Source organism: Pelophylax lessonae (assembly GCF_965119305.1).
Source record: "Pelophylax lessonae genome assembly, chromosome: 13".
Taxonomy (NCBI): domain Eukaryota; kingdom Metazoa; phylum Chordata; class Amphibia; order Anura; family Ranidae; genus Pelophylax; species Pelophylax lessonae.
The window spans coordinates 175,523,675-175,545,021 of record NC_138780.1 but is presented as its reverse complement, the minus strand read 5'-3'; the positions used below and the strand labels follow the sequence as shown (position 1 = coordinate 175,545,021).

Here is a 21,347-nt window from a genome sequence, read left to right as displayed (position 1 = left end):
ACAGTCTTGAGGCACCCCATTCTAAAATGTAAAAACTATTCTAATTGTTTTACATAATGCAGCAACATCCAAACGTAGGACACCAACATTAGAGGTATTTTATTCTTCCAAAGCAAATACACTTTTGCAAACTGGTACTGACTAGTATTCCAGTGTTTCTCTTCTCCCTCAGTTTTTCTCCATCACTCAGCTAATGTGACCCCAATGCTGATGGAGAGGGGCAGGGGAGGGCCAAACAAGGATGCTATGCAGGTAACTGACATCCTCCTTATCAACCGATGATGCCATTGGTCGTTAGGACGCCGGCAGCTAGAAGGTTGTAAGGTTGCACTGTGAAAACCTGGGGCTTTGTGTAACTAAAAGGAAGGCTTTACCCCCCTTCACCACTTGGTACCTGATGCTGAACCCCCCCAAGGCAAAAAATTATCCACAGCCCTGCTTTTATTGCAATACAAAAAAATGACGTAGTCATTAATATAATGCCCTTTGTTCATTGCAGATTTCCACATATAGATTGCAAAACACTAAAATGCTTATGTGAGAATTATCAGGTGCCGCATGCTGACCCGCCCACTGAGGATGACACAGAACCGGAGCGATGATGCAATATCTGACAGCAGAATCATCTAGGAGAGAGTAGCCCCTCCCATCAACCCCGCCCCCTGTTCATTCACCCTGCCATCCAGTTCGGAAGAAGGAGGGGCCCTGCGTGAAATGCCCGCCCACTGTCGGTCGGGGCTGAGTGGGCGTGCCTCGCATGTGTTTATAGACACGTACTGAGTTATTGTCGTCCTTACGCAGTCGTGACGTCGGACGGGCCACGCCCCCGGTCTCAGGGTATCTTCCGGGTAGTAGCCGAGTGCTGGAAGTGATGCTACTGCGGAACACCGGAGAGGACACCATGAGACCCCTCATCATCCTCACCTTCCTCAGTGGCCTGCTGCCATGGCAACCCGAGCTCGTGGCCGCCGCGTCCTCTTCTGCCCAAGGCTGCTTCTGCCAGGTGAGGGGGGGAGGCTGTGCCCTCCGGCTATAGGAGGGGGGGAGACACCGATAATGGGAGAGAAAGCCTTCCGATAGGGTGCTGGGGGCCCCCACTGCGCCTTCTATAGGGGCCCCTTTTATCTGTAATTATTATTACACTGAACTGGTATTCTCATTACATCATCATTTCATAATTATTATTATTTCAGGCCTTTAAAATACTTTTATTATTATTATTATTATTATTATTATTATTCACTGCTATTTATGTCATATAACCAACACATTTTTATTATTATTATTATTTCTTTTTCTCCAGAGTTTATTATGCTCTGTTTATTATTTGCTTATGTTTTTATTCAATATATACAATGCTCACATTTTATGATTTATAATGTGTGTGTGATTTATAAAAATAAAATAATAATAATATATAAAAAAAAAAAATATATTATACATTTTTTTTTTTTTTTTTTTAAAACCTTCCCCCTTTTTTTTATTAATTTCTCTGGTTAGTATAGACCTCTATTGGTGTTATTTGCTGCTTGTTCATTTTTTCATTGCAATTATGTTATTTTAATTTATATTCATCCTATTTTTCTTTTTTTTCGTATTCTAATCTCTCTATAGATTTTATAGGACACTTAGCTGCACCTGCCACTTTTCTTTCTTTTTTTTTTTTTTTTTTTTTTTTTTTTCATTTATTAAAGCGGTTGTAAACCCTAATAAAAAAAAAAAAAAAAAAAAAAAAAAAACCTGCAAGACAAAGGCATAATGAGCTAGTATGCATCGCATACTAGCCCATTATGTTTAACTTTCCTTAAAACGAAGCCCCGACACGGACCCCCGGACATCGATGCGGGCGCTGCCATGATCCCTCGTCGTCTCTTCCGGGTTCGGCGGCTCCGGCGCGCTGATTGGCCGAAAGAGACGGCTCCAGCGCGCTGATTGGCCGGAGCCGCGATGACGTCACTCCCGCGCATGCGCGCGGGAGTGATTTTTCCGGCAAGCTCCCGGCAAGTTAATTGAAGGTCCCCCCGGACCTTCAGAGCGCATGCCCTGCTCGCGCGAGCGGCTGCATGCACTGTAAATATCTCCTAAACCGTGCCGGTTTAGGAGATATTATTTGTACCTACAGGTAAGCCTTATTATAGGCTTACCTGTAGGTAAAAGTGTCAAAAAGCGGGATACAACCGCTTTAAGCCATTCTATCTATGCAGCACATACTGCTACTATATTATTATTATTATTATTATTATTATTATTATTACTATTATTATTAATGATATTATTATTTTTATTTTAGTAATATGTGCTATATATATATATATATATATATATATATATATATATATATATATAATATTATAATAGCTTTTTTTAAAAAAAAAAAAATTGGCATGTGTCCTATAAAATCTATAGAGGGATCAGAATACAAACCAGAAAAATAGAACTAATATATAATTTAAAATAATATAATTTTAATTAAAAAAAGAACAAAGCAAACCAAAAAAAAAATAACTGTACAGGTTTTACATGGCATATTAGCAGCACATAACACCAATAGAGATCTATACTAACCAGAGTATATATATATATATATATATATATATATATATATATATATATATATATATAATAATTAGCAGCAGATAACTCCAATAATATAGGGATATATACAAACCAGAGAACCATATATGTAAACTTATAATATTATATATTTATAAGTGCTGCATACATAGAAATATAGCAAATAATAATATAAAAAAAAAAAAGTGACAAATTTGTCCTATATAAACTATAAAGAGTTTTAGAATGGGATCAGTGAAATAATAAGACCTAACTGCTTACATGGGATGTTAGTAAATAATAGAGCCAATAAATGGGGATCTGTTCAAACTATCGAGAAAAGTAAAATAATACCTAAATGAAAGTGTTGCATAATAGCAGCTGGTAAAGGTAAGAGTCCATTCAGACTAGCGCGACCTGTCAGCCTGACAAGTCGCGGTGGGTCGCTCGCCATAGATTAGCACAGGACCTGTTCTAATAGGAGCGACACAAGTCGCTCCGACTTAGAAAAAGGGTCCTGTACTACTTTGGGGCGACCTGGAGGCGACTTGCATTGACTTCAATTATATGAAGTCCGTGCAAGTCGCGGTGCACGCTATGCACCGCGACTTCACAGGTCGCCCCACAAAGTCGTATCGCGCCAGTCTGAATGGGCTGTAAGAGTATTATAAACTCTGAAATAATGAAGTATTATTGTTTGTTCTTTACTACTTCTTGGCTTACTCTCATAAGTCCCGGTTCACACTAGGGCGACCTGTGAGGCGTAGCGTCGCCCCCTATGTGAACGGGGCCTGAATGTTACGGTTTCAGTTTTAAACTTCTCTTTGGGTTATATCTCCATTTGTTGGCACTCACTCATTTTTATCAGCTGTTATTCTTTATATATAATTATTTGTTAGTAGTTGGTCACTTGTTCTGTAATGTTAAAAAGAATTTGTAGAGGTGTTTTTTTTTTTCTTGTTAGCATGATTTTGCACTTATTTATGTATGTTGCCCATAGGGCAGCCCATTCTCTTCAGTTGGACGCCCAAAAAAGCTCTTGTTCCATTTTTGGGGATAAACTTTGCTCAGTTTTTAAAAGGTGCGATTTGGTGGAATCCTTTTATGCGACAATTGCAGCAAATTGCATCCATTGCGTGTTTACTAAGATTTGAAATCATGGGCCAAATCAAGGCAATTCTGCCGGCGATTCCAAATAGCCAAGTGGGAATGGGGCCCAAGCCTTCAGTTCTTTCCATACGCTCAACATTTCTATCCACACAGAAAGCCCAGACACCCTAAAATTCAGAGTCTCCACCAACGCTCTCCACAATCCAGCAGTTTCCCCAGCTTGTTCCTCCGCCCAGCGCCTGCAGTTTTCTTAACAACCCTTTGTCATTCTGCCCATTTCCTGTAAACCAGCCTTCTTTTAAACCACTAGAATAATAAACAAAAACCTGCGCCACAGATCATATAAACTCCAAAGTGCAAAGCTACTGTGTTCAACTTGGTGCGGTTGTGTGCCAACAAATATTTCCTCAAAGCATAGCGCTGTCATTGAGGAAATAATTCTTGTAAACCACCCTCTCCCCAAGGGGCACATCACCATGCTGGCTGGGCTCCCCATACTACAGGACTGAGCAATACTTGCATATCTTTACGTAAAGGCCACTCAGTCCTGAGAAAATGCCTGACCCCCCCCATGCCATTGGAGGAAGAGGAGGATCCTTCTTTTCTTTCGTGTTACTGGGCCAGCTTGAGTAATGCATGGAAAAGTTATGGAATTAAAAAAAAAAAAGAAATGGTTGTAATTGTAAACCCTTACATATAAAGACACTATCCTAAAGTGATACTCTGAGATGAAACAAATGCTCCTACATACGTTGTACTTGTTTTATCTGCAGCCGACTCCTCTCTACAGCCTCCTAAAGAATACCGCATCTCTTAAGTTTCCAGAGGCAGGGGCTGTGTGTATATGTATATAAGGCAGCAGTGTGATCCAGGGGGGAGGGGGGACAGAGAGCCAGAGCACTGTGTATAAGGCAGTGGTGTGATCCTGGGGGAGGGGGGCAGAGAGCTTAAGCATTGTGTGTGTGTATAAGGCAGTGGTGTGATCCTGGGGGAGGGTGGCAGAGAGCCAGAGCACTGTGTATAAGGCAGTGGTGTGATCCTGGGGAGGGGGGCAGAGAGCCGGAGCATTGTGTGTGTATAAGGCAGTGGTGTGATCCTGGGGGAGGGGGGCAGAGAGCCGGAGCATTGTGTGTGTGTGTGTATAAGGCAGCAGTGTGATCCAGGGGGAAAGGGGCAGAGAACCAGATCATTGTCTATCCCTCCCCCCGGTTCTAGTTGCCTAATCCTATCCTTGGTACTAGAAGTCTGCATAGATGTGATTCCTCAATTTACATGGCCGAAGGTGTGATTCGTCAAATCGCAGGGTAGAGATGTTAAAACTCATTCGATGTGGAAGACGATGGTGTTGAAGGCCCCCACCCCTCTTAGGGCTGGTTGTTCCAGTTTGACATAGCTGGCCTCTTTCACGCCTCCTGTGAAGTGAACCAGTTGTCCAAAATGTGCAGCACCCTTTCCCCCGGAGCATTTCCCTTTTCCCTAAGATGTAGAAGGACTGCTGAGCCCTAACCTGTACAATCTGCCCTCCTATGTTAGGACAGTCGATTGTTGAGAGGTCCCTTCATCTCCCCAATGTACCGGTCTTTGCATTCCTCACTGTTGGATGTACAAGCTTCTTTTTCTCGCACTCCAGCTATGTAAGGGATACTATTTTAATATCTCTACCCTGTAGACTTGACAGCAATTCACATGTGCGTCCGGGCGACTCGAAAGATTATCACCTATGCAGACCTTCATACCAAGGATGGGATGATGTAACTAAAACAGGGTGGTTCTACAACTTTCACACCTCCCGTCCTGTTATTGGACAATCAACATCTGCCTTGACACATTCCATTGTGATTGGAGTAAGGTGCCTGGGCTCCCTGTGTGGATATAAATGGTTGGGTATGTTCCTGACACTTCAGAATTGAAGAAGTGGTTTTGAGAAGTTATGAAACGTCTTCCAGCGTTTTACAGAACACGTCCAGTTGAATGTGAAGAGTTACAACTAGCTATACCATGCCTTGGATAACTGAGAACCTTCACAGACATATTACTATTGTTGTTACGGTTTTATATTTCTCTAAGGTTTGTATAGATCTCCTTTTTATTGGCTTTCACCGATCGGCTTTATTAACTGCTAATATTCTATGGGATACGTTTTATCAGTACTTGCTGCTATTATTTTTTTAATACCTGTTATTATTCCATGTATGTAATACTTGGCTGTATTATTATGGTGGTTCTTGTTTAGCTGTATTATTATGGTGGTTCTTGTTTAGCTGTATTATTATGGTGGTTGTTTGTTTTATAACATTATTAAGTCTTATTGCTTTTATAAATAGTTTTCAATTTTAAATTCTTCAATGGAATTATTCTGATGTCCCATTAGACACATTTCAATTCTTCTATTTAAGCAGTTTATAATTGTATTAATAATCACAAAAACAATACTAATAATGATTTGTTTTCGTAGTAGTAATAATAATTATTTAAAAAAAAAAAAAAAAAAAAAAATATATATATATATATATATATATATATATATATATATATATATATATATATATATATATATATATAATTATTTTTAATTTGTGGTGTTCTTGTATAATAACATCTGTCTGGTAAAACGTGCATCCCATTCTTGCGGGGTTTATTATTTGCTGCAATTTAGGGTGTCTATTTTTTAGGTTTTCACACAAGATTCACAGAAGAGTTTTTAGCTAAGATTTACAAGGTTTATTTTATAATTTCTTTTTTTTTTTTTTTGTTATGTGCAAACTTTTATAAAGTGACCTCTTCGTGAGGGAAACTTTAGGGCTGATTTACATTTGTTTGCACATTGCCACATGTGAGTGGGTCCTTACTGCTATTAAAACACAATTTTTATGACCTGCCACTCCCAACTTTTTATTATATTATTTTTTTTTTTTTTTTTTTTTTTTTTTTTTTTTAGTTTCTGTGGACCCCTTTGTACTTGGTATTGCATTTTTGCACACACATTACCAGATAGGTTTTTTTGTGCACTAAAGCCTCCCATTCATTTAAATTGGATTGGCAGGGCATACCGCATTCTGCAAGCACATGACCGCTGCTGTACACGTGTGCAGGGGTGCTATTCTGGTGTTATTTCTACCTTGAGGATTTGATTATTAATGCTTATTGGTGCTCTTTACATCTGCTGTCATTCATCCCTATGGAACGGCAAGCGATTTGTTGGAAATGTCGCCCAATTGTTAAAACACAACACAGAGGAGTGAATTTGGCTGTATTGCAGGGGGTGTTTTTATTGGTAGTGTTTTTTTTAACATGTGGTTGTTGTTGAATTGTATTTCCCCTTCTTTTTTTTATTTGGTTATTCACTATTACTGCTTTAGTTTATTATTTCATTTAAGGATAAGTAGTTTGCCTTTTAAATATATTAGACCTGTATTTAGGTTGTAACATGTCCTAAGCAACCTGGCCCCCTCTCCTGTGGCAGCTGGTGGGGGATCCTCTTGCCACACCCACTGTCAGATTTTAAAATCGGTGGGGCTTTGCCCGCACAGCCACCTTATTCACCGTGATCAGTAAATAACCTACAAATCCCATCTGGCACCATGACCGAAGGCTTGTAGTTCTCTATGAACTACAAGGATGCCCTCATAGTTTGACACTTTCTCCAGCCTTCAAACTGGCAGCTCTTACAAGAGGTAGGGGCCAGAAAGATGGAGGTAGTGTCTGCAGTTGGATGACATCGCACCTGCGATTCACTGTTCATGGGTGGCACAGATGGAGGGAACCTTGCGAGATCATGTGGCACAAATGAAGGGAACCTTGCTAGATCATGGGTGGCACAGATGGAGGGAACCTTGCTAGATCATGGGTGGCACAAATGAAGGGAACCTTGCTAGATCATGGGTGGCACAGATGGAGGGAACCTTGCTAGATCATGGGTGGCACAGATGGAGGGAACCTTGCTAGATCATGGGTGGCACAGATGGAGGGAACCTGCTAGATCATGGGTGGCACAGATGGAGGGAACCTTGCTAGATCATGGGTGGCACAGATGGAGGGAACCTGCTGGAACGAGGAATTACTCTAAACTTAACAAGCACTTAAAACTTGCAGTTCCGGGGCGCCCCCCACTCCAAGAGTATGTGGGGTTTTATTTTTTCCCCTTCAATCCTGGAGTTCAGCTTGTGTGTTTTTTTTTTTTCGTAATGCATTCTATGTTTTTAGTGTTGTAATATTTTAGTATTTGTAATAGGCAGTACACATGATAAGAAAATCAGTGGAAAATTTCCATAAGAGAACAGTTGGTCGATTATCTGTTCGTTAGTAAAGTGCTTTCAACAGCCGATTCCGACTGGACGGGGAAAAAAACAAAAATGCAAGCTAGAAAATTTTTATTGTACATTAACACAGTGTCCAATCAATGTGTCCAGTAATCGTAATGGAAATAATCAAAACGTATGTGGTCAGGTGGACGTGGCTGGAAGAGTCGCATACACTATATCAGGGGTACTCAAATGTAAACTTGAAAGGTCCACTTACAAATTTTCCATTCAGTCCGAGGTCCGGAAAAGTGACCGTCAAATTCCAAATACAGAACGCCAACAACAAAAAAAGGCATTCCCCAAAACTTGCCCCCATCCAATGCAGAGCGACCATTGTGCGTGCCCCCATTAATGAAAAGCAACCAGTGTGCATGCCCCCATTAATGCAGAGTGACCATGTGCGTGCCCCCATTAATGCAGAGCGACCATGTGCGTGCCCCCATTAATGCAGAGTGACCATGTGTGTGCCCCCATTAATGCAGAACGACCATGTGTGTGCCCCCATTAATGCAGAGCGTGTCCCCATTAATGCAGAGCGACCATGTGCGTGCCCCCATTAATGCAGAGCGACCATGTGTGTGCCCCCATTAATGCAGAGGGTGTCCCCATTAATGCAGAGCGACCATGTGTGTGCCCCCATTAATGCAGAGCGACCATGTGTGTGCCCCTATTAATGCAGAGCGTGTCCCCATTAATGCAGAGCGACCATGTGCGTGCCCCCATTAATGCAGAGTGACCATGTGCGTGCCCCCATTAATGCAGAGTGACCATGTGCGTGCCCCCATTAATGCAGAGCAACCGTGTGTGTGCCCCCATTAATGCAGAGTGACCAGTGTGTGTGCCCCAAATAATGCAGAGTGACCAGTGTGTGTGCCCTCAATAATGCAGAGTGACCAGTGTGTGTACCCCCAATAATGCAGAGTGACCAGTGTGTGTGCCCTCAATAATGCAGAGTGACCAGTGTGTGTGCCCCCAATAATGCAGTGACCAGTGTGTGTGCCCCCAATAATGCAGTGACCAGTGTTTGTGCCCCCAATAATGCAGAGTGACCAGTGTGCGTGCCCCCAATAATGCAGAGTGACCAGTGTTTGTGCCCCCAATAATGCAGAGTGACCAGTGTTTGTGCCCCCAATAATGCAGAGTGACCAGTGTTTGTGCCCCCAATAATGCAGAGTGACCAGTGTTTGTGCCCCCAATAATGCAGAGTGACCAGTGTTTGTGCCCCCAATAATGCAGAGTGACCAGTGTGCGTGCCCCCAATAATGCAGTGACCAGTGTTTGTGCCCCCAATAATGCAGTGACCAGTGTGCGTGCCCCCAATAATGCAGAGTGACCAGTGTGCGTGCCCCCAATAATGCAGTGACCAGTGTTTGTGCCCCCAATAATGCAGTGACCAGTGTGCGTGCCCCCAATAATGCAGAGTGAAAAGTGTTTGTGCCCCCAATAATGCAGTGACCAGTGTGCGTGCCCCCATTAATCTGGACCGCCGAGGTCTGCTTCCTTCTGTCATCAGCGGGGGGGGGGTTAGAATTGAGAGGATCGGAGTGGCTGTGTTTAGCGCTGCATGATTACAAAAAGCCGAGTACAAGTTCTTCTTACCCGACGGAGAGGATGTCCTACAAAGTCCCGCCTCCTGGACACTGGCTCCTATGATAGACGTCACCAGTGTTCTGTCTATCATAGGTAACAGCCGGCCCAGGAGGCGGGACTTTGTAGGACATCCTCTCCGCCGCAGAAGAACTTGTACTCGGCTTTTTGTAATCATGCAGCGCTAAACACAGCCAGTCCGATCCTCCCGATCCTCTCCATTCTGTCCCCCGCTGAGACAGAAGGAAGCAGACCGCTTCGGCGGTCCAGATTTTAATCCGTGTGGGTCCGGAGGCGGCCCGGAGTCCGCCTATTGAGGACCCCGGCACTATATTATTTCCTCTGCTACTTCGCTAGCATGTAGCTATGTTTGCCTTTGTTGCGCGAGAAGTTTCGTACGTTAATATAATTTTCGGTTACATCATGATACGCATCTTTGTGGAAAATCAGACGGTCGCTCGATTTTTCTCATAGGGTGTATTAGGCTTTAGACTCTGGAAAAGGCAACCTATAATCCTCAAAGGGAGATGCAAATTATTATAATTATAATATGCCTTTTGTTGCCTTGTGGATAGTTTTGGCAGGATATCAATCCTTTCTAAACTTTGAATGTTTTTGTTGGTGTTATGGAAAACCCTAACAGTATGAAATGAGAGAGTAACCAGGAAGTTATTGTAGTGTAATAATGCCTGTTAACATACGATGAGATTATCGCCTCAATGATCCTCCGATTTTTATTTATTTTTTTGCATGCTATTTTCCTATCGAAAATTAAGAGGTTATTCAAGTTTAAAAAATTCTCGTACGACAGACTAAAAATTCGGAAAGTAATATATTTGTATTGAATTTTCGAACAACAACTGTACCGATTAAATGAAAATCGTATGATCTGGTATCTTACGGGAAAAATTTTCGTGCCCTCCCATTGGATAATTTTGCATGAATTGTCCTGATCGACTCTCCAAAGCTGTGTACGAACTATCGGGTTATCATATGACTGCTTTTGAAAGCGGTATTTTTCGTACAATTTTCTGATTTGTGTACAGGTCTTAAAGGTATAATATTTAAAGTGGAGTTCCACCCTATTTTTATGCTTACCTCCATCTTCTCGCTCCGGGTCACCTGAAAAAGAAATGGATAATCGCATATTTTTTTTTTTTTTTACTTACCTCGTAGCGAAGAAAAAAATACTTACCTTACTTCCTTCTTCCTCCTTCCTCGGCCGCGGCCCGTCGTCACTTCCTGGCTCTGCAATGATTCCTGGGAGCTGAACGTCATAGCTCCCAGGAATCATTGCGCCTGCATCGGCCCCGACGTCAGTTCTGGGTCGCGCGCGTCATCCCCTTCTAAACAGCTTCTGGGCATGCCCAGAAGCTGTAGAGGGATGACGCGCGCGACCCGGAAGTGACGTCGGGGCCGGCGCAGAGCATCGTGGGACCAAAGAAGGCGGAAGAAGACGCCGAAGGGGATCTCGCTGGCTTCAAGCTGCCCACATCTGAGATGGCAGCGCTGGACAAGACGTTTTCAAGGTAAGTATTTGTCCTAACAGGTAAGTGCAACCCGGGACAGATCAGAGGCTAGCCATTGTGGAATGTACTAGCCCTGACTGTCCCGGGGGTATTAAAAAAAAAAAAAAAAAAAAATCCAGGGTGGAACTCCGCTTTAAAGTCGAAGGAAAGGTGATAGTCACCCAGCTTTTAGGCTCCATTCACACCTGGGCGTTTTCAGCTCCAAAAACGCTCAAAAGAAACGCTTCCAAAACGCCCAACAAGTAAAACCCCATTCATTTAAATGGCCCCTGTTCACATTTGAGCGTTTTGCAAAACGCCTGTAGCTGAAAAAAGTACATGAGCTTCTTTTTGGGCTGATTACCAGCGTTTTTGATAGATGTCAATGAAAAACGCCTGAAAAAATCACGGTAAAATCGCGGTAAAAATCGCGATAAAAAACGCAACGCTCAAGTGTGAATGCAGCCTTAGGCTCCGTTCACATGTAGGCGTTTTTGGGGAGTTTTTCTGCTCTAGGATCAGCTCTCAAAACGCCCAACAAGACAAATCCTATTCATTTCAATGGCCCCTGTTCACATCTGAGCGTTTTGACGCTGTATACAAAACGCCCAACGCTCAAAAAAGTACATGAGCTTCTTTTTGGGCAGATTACAGGCGTTTTCCATTGATCTCTATTCAATCTAAAAACGCCTGCACAAAAATCACCGCAAAAATTGCGGTAAAATCGCGGTAAAAAACGCGCGAAAACTCTACGCTCAGGTGTGAATGTAGCCTTATACTCTGACTCCACAATACTCTTCTACTTCCTGCAATCAGTTAAAGCGGTTGTATCCCCAAAAAACCCTGCAGGACAATGGCATAATGAGCTAGTATGCATCGCACACTAGCACATTATGAAATACTCACCTTAGAACGAAGCCCGACACGGTTGTCCGGAACACCGCTGAGGCAGCTGACAATCATCCCCCGGCGTCTCTTCCGGGTTCAGCAGCTCCGGCACTGTGAGTGGCCGGAGCCGCGATGAGACTTCACGCATGCGTGCAGGAGTTCACTTTCCGACAAGGAGCTCTAAAGGTCCGCAGGACCTTCAGAGCGCATGCCCCGCTGGTGTCAGCGGCTGCATGCAGGGTGAATATCTCCAAAGCTGTGCAGGTTTAGGAGATATTAATTTTACCTACAGGTAAGCCTCATTCTAGGATTACCTGTAGGTAAAAGTTAAAAAGCGGAGTATACTACCGCTTTAAAGTGATACTAAACACATGCTTTTTTTAGTTTTGCATTTTCACTTCTATTTCTGTATGTGGATGATGGCACTGTAATTATTTTTACTTAAAAAAAAAAAAAAAAAATACTTTGTAGTACTTTTTTTCCTAATCAATATTACAGCTGTCGCATGACCCAGATCTCTCCCAGCCTGTCTGCAAGGACACATAAGCAGGAGGGGCTTCTAGTTCTCTGCTGCTGGTCACATGTTCAAAAATAAAAAAACACAAAAAAAACAGCCTTTGGAATACAGAGTAAAAATAAATATGATCAATTTACTGTTTAAACTGGCATACAAATATATATATTTAAAAGAAGACCAAGAAACCCTGCGCTAGAGAACAAAAAACTGCCAACACTAAAAGCAAATCAGCCATGCTCCAAAGAGCTAAAGTAAAAGTGCAGCGCTAAATAAATCAGAATTTTAAAGTACTTAGAATAAAAGATGCTTTAAAATAACAGTCCACAGGAGTAGTCCTAGCAGGAACCAGACCACCAATGGAGACAGACTCAAGACCTCCACTTCGCACCCAAAGTGAATAACCAAATCCACTTACCAGATAAATCAGACCACTAGATTAGAGGAGGTCGAGAAGGCTTAGTAGCAGAGCTTTCTTCGGCTGGTTGTCACATACAGCGGGCGTATACGGATTCCTCAGTGTGTATTCCTCCAGGACTGGTTCAGCTTCTCCCCACCGATCATCCAGCTCCGGCTCCCCCTGATCTCCCGCACACTGCTCCGATCTCTCCTCTCTGCTCTTCAGACTGGCCGGCCCCACCCCCTCCAAACGTCGCACCCCAAGGAGGACGAGACTGACATTGGCTGGAACATTTAAAATCAAATATTTAATTATTTTTTGAAACTGACACTGTGTGGGTGGATTTCTACCAGTCACAGGCTTGTGTCAAACTCCTCCAGCCTGTGTCTTTAAGATAAGAGGGAGGTGAAGCCTCCATTATGCTACATGTAATATCCCAAACCTGTTGTGTTTAGCTGGTTAGTGGACATGGAGGAGGGAGTGGGCTGGCATTTACCACTGTGTATACAACCACACGTGTGACTCCTGTGTGTGTGTGTGTGTGTGTGTGTGTGTGTGTGGAGCATAGAAAAACGCATTGAAAACTGAGCATGTGCAGAGTTGCCACCACAGCTGCAAAATCTGGGGACATGAACAGAAGAGAGCAGCAGGATCAACCAGGTTTATTTATTTGTTTTGCAGAAAATAAATCCCATAATGTCGGAGTATGGTTTAGCATGTAATGCATCATTTATTGATAGTTTTTGATATGAGTTTATTGGCACTTTAAAGTATAAGGAAAGGAGATTGACTTGTCCAGCTTTTATACGCTGCCTCCACACCTCTCTTCTCGTTCCTGCAATCAGTTACAAATATTGACATTGAGATTTATTATTATTTATTTTGTTGCTTACATGACCATAAGTGTCGGTTCACACTATGGCGATCCGAGTTCGGGGGCGACTAGTGAAGTCGCCGTGCACCGCGACTTCGGCGCGATTTGTACCGACTTCACATAATGGAAGTCAATGCAAGTCGCTCCGATGTCGCCCCGAAGTAGTGCAGGAACTATTTTCTAAGTCGGAGCGACTTGAGTCGCTCCTATTAGAATGGTTCCCATTGCACTGAATGGACCGCGACTTGTCAGGCGGCCAAGTCGCCTGACAAGTCGCAGTAGTGTGAACCGGGACTAAAGCTCCTGCCTGTGTTTGCCTGAGCAGGGCTGACACTCATCAGCGCTTTGCCATCAAATGACCACATGGACAAGGCAGGAAAATGACTTTAGAAATGAGATTTATTAGTAAATAGAGCATTGGGGTGGTAGTATTTAAAATGTGGGTGACTGGATTTCCTTCTACTCAATTGTGACAAACTCTGCAGTTCTAGTACTTTCTTGTGGGGTATGCCTGTACGCAACACAGTTTAAGTACACAATGGGACCAGAACATGTATGTAAAACGAAAATGTACTTCAAAGTGAAGCAATACCCTTCCTTTTTTTTTTTTTCTCTCCATTTCTCAATGCATGTAAATACACTAGCTCTATAGGAAATCTTGGTCAGATTGGCATGGCACTGCTCCCAAACAATAAGTGACAAGGACACCAAACTTGGGGAGCACGTTAAGGGGACCCAAGACTATGACATGGTAGATTATCTAGGCATAGATTATCTAGGCAAGCTGCCCGGCCACAAAATAGGATACGTTGTAGTCCTGGGTCCCCTCTCGATGCTCCCTAAGCTTGGGGTTCCTGTCCTTTATGGTTCGGGAGCAGTGCCATGTCAAGCTGATCAAGAATTCCTATAGACGCCAGTCCTAAAAACAGGGAGTAGTGCCATGCCAAGCTGACCGTACTCGCGAGTGTATGTAAAGTGAGTGTATGTAAAATGGGGTATGTCTGTATAGCAAAAATGTGAGTTGAAGTGCCACGCCACTGCTAAAAGCTCCAGATAGAAATTTATAACCATAAGGCCCCTTTCACACAGGCGGACCGTTCAGATCCGCCTGTCAGTTTTTTTTTGGCAGATCTGAACGGTCACCACATGCATCTCTATGGGGCATCGGATGTCAGCGGAGACATGTCCGTTGGCATCCGATCCGTCAAATGTGGACGGATGGGATCGGATGAGAACAGACCGACGGTCTGTTCTCATTTGATTCCCCAATAGAGATGCATGGGGACCTGACAGCTGTGTCTCCGCACGGAGAACACCTGTCATCCTCCTGCTCAGTGGGGGATCGGCGAATCGATCCCCCGCTGAGAAAAACTGAGTCCGTCCGACAGACTCCATGTGTGAAAGATTCTCCAACAAACCTCTAAGGGCTTCACAGAACAGATGAATTTTATGTGCCACTTTGTGTTGATCTATCACATAAAATCCCAATAAAATACATTTACCTTTTTGGTTGGAAACATGACAAAATGTGGAAAATTTCAAGGGGTGTGAATACTTTTTCAAGGCACTGTGTGTGTATATATGTGTATATATATATATATATATATATATATATATATATATATATATATATATAATATATATATTATACATATACACAGTGGGTACGGAAAGTATTCAGACCCCCTTAAATTTTTCACCCTTTGTTATATTGCAGCCATTTGCTAAAAAAAAGTTCATTCTTCTTCCTCATGAATGTACACATAGCACCCCATACTGACAGAAAAACACAGAATTGTTGACATTGTTGCAGATTTATTAAAAAAGAAAAACTGAAATATCACATGGTCCTAAGTATTCAGACCCTTTGCTCAGTATTTAGTAGAAGCCCCCTTTTGATCTAATACAGCCAGGAGTCTTTTTGGGAAAGATGCAACAAGTCTTTCACACCTGGATTTGGGGATCCTCTGCCATTCCTCCTTGCAGATCCTCTCCAGTTCTGTCAGGTTGGATGGTAAACGTTGGTGGACAGCCATTTTTAGGTCTCTCCAGAGATGCTCAATTGGGTTTAAGTCAGGGCTCTGGCTGGGCCATTCAAGAACAGTCACGGAGTTGTTGTGAAGCCACTCCTTCGTTATTTTAGCTGTGTGCTTAGGGTCATTGTCTTGTTGGAAGGTAAACCTTCGGCCCAGTCTGAGGTCCAGAGCACTCTGGAGAAGGTTTTTGTCCAGGATATCCCTGTACTTGGCCGCATTCATCTTTCCCTCGATTGCAACCAGTCGTCCTGTCCCTGCAGCTGAAAAACACCCCCAGAGCATGATGCTGCCACCACCATGCTTCACTGTTGGGACTGTATTGGACAGGTGATGAGCAGTGCCTGGTTTTCTCCACACATACCGCTTAGAATTAAGGCCAAAAAGTTCTATTTTGGTCTCATCAGACCAGAGAATCTTATTTCTCACCATCTTGGAGTCCTTCAGGTGTTTTTTAGCAAACTCCATGCGGGCTTTCATGTGTCTTACACTGAGGAGAGGCTTCCGTCGGGCCACTCTGCCATAAAGCCCCGACTGGTGGAGGGCTGCAGTGATGGTTGACTTTCTACAACTTTCTCCCATCTCCTGACTGCATCTCTGGAGCTCAGCCACAGTGATCTTTGGGTTCTTCTTTACCTCTCACCAAGGCTCTTCTCCCCCGATAGCTCAGTTTGGCCGGACAGCCAGCTCTAGGAAGGGTTCTGGTCGTCCCAAATGTCTTCCATTTGAGGATTATGGAGGCCACTGTGCTCTTAGGAACCTTAAGTGCAGCAGAAATCTTTTTGTAACCTTGGCCAGATCTGTGCCTTGCCACAATTCTGTCTCTGAGCTCTTCAGGCAGTTCCTTTGACCTCATGATTCTCATTTGCTCTGACATGCATTGTGATCTGGAAGGTCTTATATAGACAGGTGTGTGGCTTTCCTAATCAAGTCCAATCAGTATAATCAAACACAGCTGGACTCAAATGAAGGTGTAGAACCGTCTCAAGGATGATCAGAAGAAATGGAAAGCACCTGAGTTAAATATATGAGTGTCACAGCAAAGGGTCTGAATACTTAGGACCATGTGATATATTTCAGTTTTTCTTTTTTAATAAATCTGCAACAATGTCAACAATTCTGTGTTTTTCTGTCAGTATGGGGTGCTATGTGTACATTCATGAGGAAGAAGAATGAACTTTTTTTTAGCAAATGGCTGCAATATAACAAAGGGTGAAAAATTTAAGGGGGTCTGAATACTTTCCGTACCCTATGTATGTATGTATATGTATGTATGTGTATGTATATGTAATGATATATATATATATATATATATATATATATATATATATATAAATATGATTATCTCTCGTAATTAAATTTTTTTTTTTTTTTTTTTTTAATAAACATGTTCTAATTATCTGCTCTGTGCAATGGTTTTGCACAGAGCATCCCCCATCCTCCACCCTCGGAGTCCCCTGCCAATGGTCCTCCTCCGGCCTTCCAAGGCCCCACCCCCCTAGAAAGCCGCTTGCGAGAGGGAGTACTCATGTGGGCTTACTCCCAATCCTGCCCCTGCTTCCTTGTCATAATTGACAACAGAAGGAGCCAATGGCTCCCACTGCTATCAGTCTGCCCAGGGAGTAGGGAGAGGGCCGCTGCTCTTGTGCACATTGCTGGATCAAAATCTGGCACAGGTAACTATAAAGGGAGGGGGGGGGGCTAGATGGGATTCTAAATGTAGAACTTTTTTTTTTTTTTTTTTTTTTAACCATAATGCAAAGAATGCATTAAAGTGACTCTAAAGGTTGTAATTAAAAAGGAAAAAAAATATTCTTGCCTGCTCTGTGCCCCGATCCCTTTATTTTTGGGTCCCCCAATGGCGGTCCTGGCTCCTCTCCGCCCTTCTGAGTGCCCCCATAGAAAGCCTTTTGCTATGGGTGGCCCACAAGAAGGCTCTCAAACTGCGCTCCTGTAATAGGACATTGTTCATTCACACACAGAGCGCGGTTCGGACCCGCCTGCCACTCTGGATGACAGCAACAGGAGCCAATGGCTCCTGCTGCTGTGTGAGCCAATGAGGAGAGAGACTCGGAAGAGCTGCTGCTCTCATGCACCTCGCTGGATTGGGATGGGGCTCAGGTAAGTCTAAGGAAGACAACCTGCACCCGGCAGGTTTTTCATTCTATGCATTAAGGTAAAAAAAAAAAACTCCTGCATCTTTGCGCCACTTTAATTAAAGCGGAGTTCCACCCAAAAGTGGAAGTAAAAACGGGTATCCGCCCTGACTTCTGTGTAAGGTCGACGCGGCGATCTACGTCACGGCCCCCCCGCCCACAGTGTCTGTCGCTGACCTTCTTCCATTTTTTTTTTTTTTTTTTTATTTTTTTTCTCTAAGACAGGCTGAAACTCTGCTTTTTCCGTTTTTAAAATGTAAGTCCATTCAAAACTAATTTGCATAGAGTGAGGAAGGATTAAACCCCCCCCCCCCCCCCCTCTGTCAACCATAAATTAGATTTTTTTTTTTTTAATCTGGGGAGGGGGGATTCCCATTACTTCCTGTCAGCAACAGATTCCGCAGGCAGGAAGTTAGAAAAAAAAAATCTACCTGGAACAAAAAGATAGCTGGATAAATACAGGGAGTACAGAATTATTAGGCAAATGAGTATTTTTGAGGATTAATTTTATTATTGAACAACAACCATGTTCTCAATGAACCCAAAAAACTCATTAATATCAAAGCTGACTATTTTTGGAAGTAGTTTTTAGTTTGTTTTTTAGTTTTTAGCTATTTTAGGGGGATATCTGTGTGTGCAGGTGACTATTACTGTGCATAATTATTAGGCAACTTAACAAAAATCAAATATACAGTACAGTATACCCATTTCAATTATTTTTTTTTACCAGTGAAACCAATATAACCTCTCAACATTCACAAATATACATTTCTGACATTCAAAAACAAATCAGTGACCAATATAGCCACCTTTCTTTGCAAGGACACTCAAAAGCCTGCCATCCATGGATTCTGTCAGTGTTTTGATCTGTTCACCATCAACATTGCGTGCAGCAGCAACCACAGCCTCCCAGACACTGTTCAGAGAGGTGTACTGTTTTCCCTCCTTGTAAATCTCACATTTGATGATGGACCACAGGTTCTCAATGGGGTTCAGATCAGGTGAACAAGGAGGCCATGTCATTAGCTTTTCTTCTTTTATACCCTTTCTTGCCAGCCACGCTGTGGAGTACTTGGACGCGTGTGATGGAGCATTGTCCTGCATGAAAATCATGTTTTTCTTGAAGAATGCAGACTTCTTCCTGTACCACTGCTTGAAGAAGGTGTCTTCCAGAAACTGGCAGTAGGACTGGGAGTTGAGCTTGACTCCATCCTCAACCCGAAAAGGCCCCACAAGCTCATCTTTGATGATACCAGCCCAAACCAGTACTTCACCTCCACCTTGCTGGCGTCTGAGTCGGACTGGAGCTCTCTGCCCTTTATCAATCCAGCCACGGGCCCATCCATCTGGCCCATCAAGACTCACTCTCATTTCATCAGTCCATAAAACCTTTGAAAAATCAGTCTTGAGATATTTCTTGGCCCAGTCTTGACGTTTCAGCTTGTGTGTCTTGTTCAGTGGTGGTCGTCTTTCAGCCTTTCTTACCTTGGCCATGTCTCTGAGTATATCACACCTTGTGCTTTTGGGCACTCCAGTGATGTTGCAGCTCTGAAATATGGCCAAACTGGTGGCAAGTGGCATCTTGGCAGCTGCACGCTTGACTTTTCTCAGTTCATGGGCTGTTATTTTGCGCCTTGGTTTTTCCACACGCTTCTTGCGACCCTGTTGACTATTTTGAATGAAATGCTTGATTGTTCGATGATCACGCTTCAGAAGCTTTGCAATTTTAAGAGTGCTGCATCCCTCTGCAAGATATCTCACTATTTTTGACTTTTCTGAGCCGGTCAAGTCCTTCTTTTGACCCATTTTGCCCAAGGAAAGGAAGTTGCCTAATAATTATGCACACCTGATATAGGGTGTTGATGTCATTAGACCACACCCCTTCTCATTACAGAGATGCACATCACCTAATATGCTTAATTGGTAGTAGGCTTTCGAGCCTATACAGCTTGGAGTAAGACAACATGCATAAAGAGGATGATGTGGTCAAAATACTCATTTGCCTAATAATTCTGCACTCCCTGTAGATAAAAGTCTGTTTTTAGTAGGTTAGGTTAGGATAATGTGCGGGGGTCATCTTTACACTCATATACTGCATTTTTAGCTTCAGGGTTTTTTTTTTTTTTATCAAGGGGGAGGTCAACCAAGAGTACCGAGAACGCACTGTACAAACGCACATAAGAGTCATATGTCCCCACGTATCAGAAACCTACACAGAGCTCTGGCTGGTGATCAGGACACACTTTCAACTGACTCTCTGTGAATGCTTCATATCCATATGAGAATATTTTAGTGTCCTGACTCCTAAGCAATCCCACTCATTCCTGCTGAACACTCAAGGTTTGGCCATGGGAGGGTTACTGTTCTATAAATGACTTCCTATTTATGTAAATAGTGTAACACTTGTGCAATTCTCACATGTATTTTTATTTTCAGGTCACCGGCTACCTGGATGATTGCACGTGTGATGTGGAGACTATAGACAACTTCAATAATGACAAGCTGTTCCCAAAACTACAAAAACTCCTGGAAACAGATTATTTTCGATATTACAAGGTACAATACTTTGGGGGAATTCAATTAAAAGAGGAGTTTGGCTTTTTTGGTGTGTGTGTGTGTGTGTGTGTGTTTTTTAGGAATCTTGCTTACCTAGGTGGATGTAGCATTGGTCCAATGCCGCATCTGCCCCCCCCCCCCCCCCCTGCTGCTTCTCAGACTGAGAACCGAGCAATCAAACACAGCTGATCGCTCAGTTCTCAGTGCTGTCAGTCACTGGCTCTCTGCTTTGGAGCACTGAGCTGTGGAGGGGCCGGGAGCACAGGAGGCTTAGCCAGATTCCAGCCCAGGCATCTGGGTGGATCCTGACCATGTGGTCGAGAACTTCCCCCAGTCTGGACTGGCTCTGTGACGTCAGCCAACAGCGGGCTTTGGCTTGCTGTCAGGGGAAAACTGGTCACGGGAGTGCAGAACGAACTGCACTCCTGTGATTCACAGGAGAAGTACAGTCAAACGAGCTTTGGCTATACTTTTAGAACTACCTGTACCTAATTCAGGCAAACATTTGTACCAGTTTGGGTAACATTACGGACATGGGGGGACAAATTTGGGTAGTTTATCGCCACTTTAGGAACGCTTTTACTTTAGATTCTTAAAGAATTACCGCCAGGTTACATATTAAAAAAAAAAAAAAAAACTGGTGGGATTTTGAAGTGGTTGTCAACCTCAGACATGAAATATGAACCACGTTATACCCCTCTATAGTGTACTTGTCTCAGTCCAGAGCACTTAGGAGTTGCTTTACTAAAACTGGAGATGGCAAAATCTGGTGCAGCTGTGCGTAGAAACCAATCGGCTTCTAACTTTCAGCTTATTCAATAAAGGTTTGACAATAAAACCTGGATGCGGACTAGTTTTTTTGCACAG

The 21,347-nt window shown here is 43.1% G+C and overlaps 1 protein-coding gene across 1 annotated transcript in view; it reads left to right on the top strand.

Annotated features, from left to right (window-relative positions):
- Positions 1-803: 803 nt before the first annotated feature.
- ERO1A (endoplasmic reticulum oxidoreductase 1 alpha) overlaps positions 804-21,347 on the top strand; it is a 91,018-nt gene continuing 70,474 nt past the window's right edge. Inside the window, exons 1-2 of the mRNA XM_082242702.1 lie at positions 804-1,003; positions 20,361-20,480. Coding sequence (XP_082098828.1) covers positions 872-1,003; positions 20,361-20,480 — 252 coding nt within the window. The 5' untranslated portion in view covers positions 804-871. The remainder of the gene's footprint in view (positions 1,004-20,360; positions 20,481-21,347) is intronic.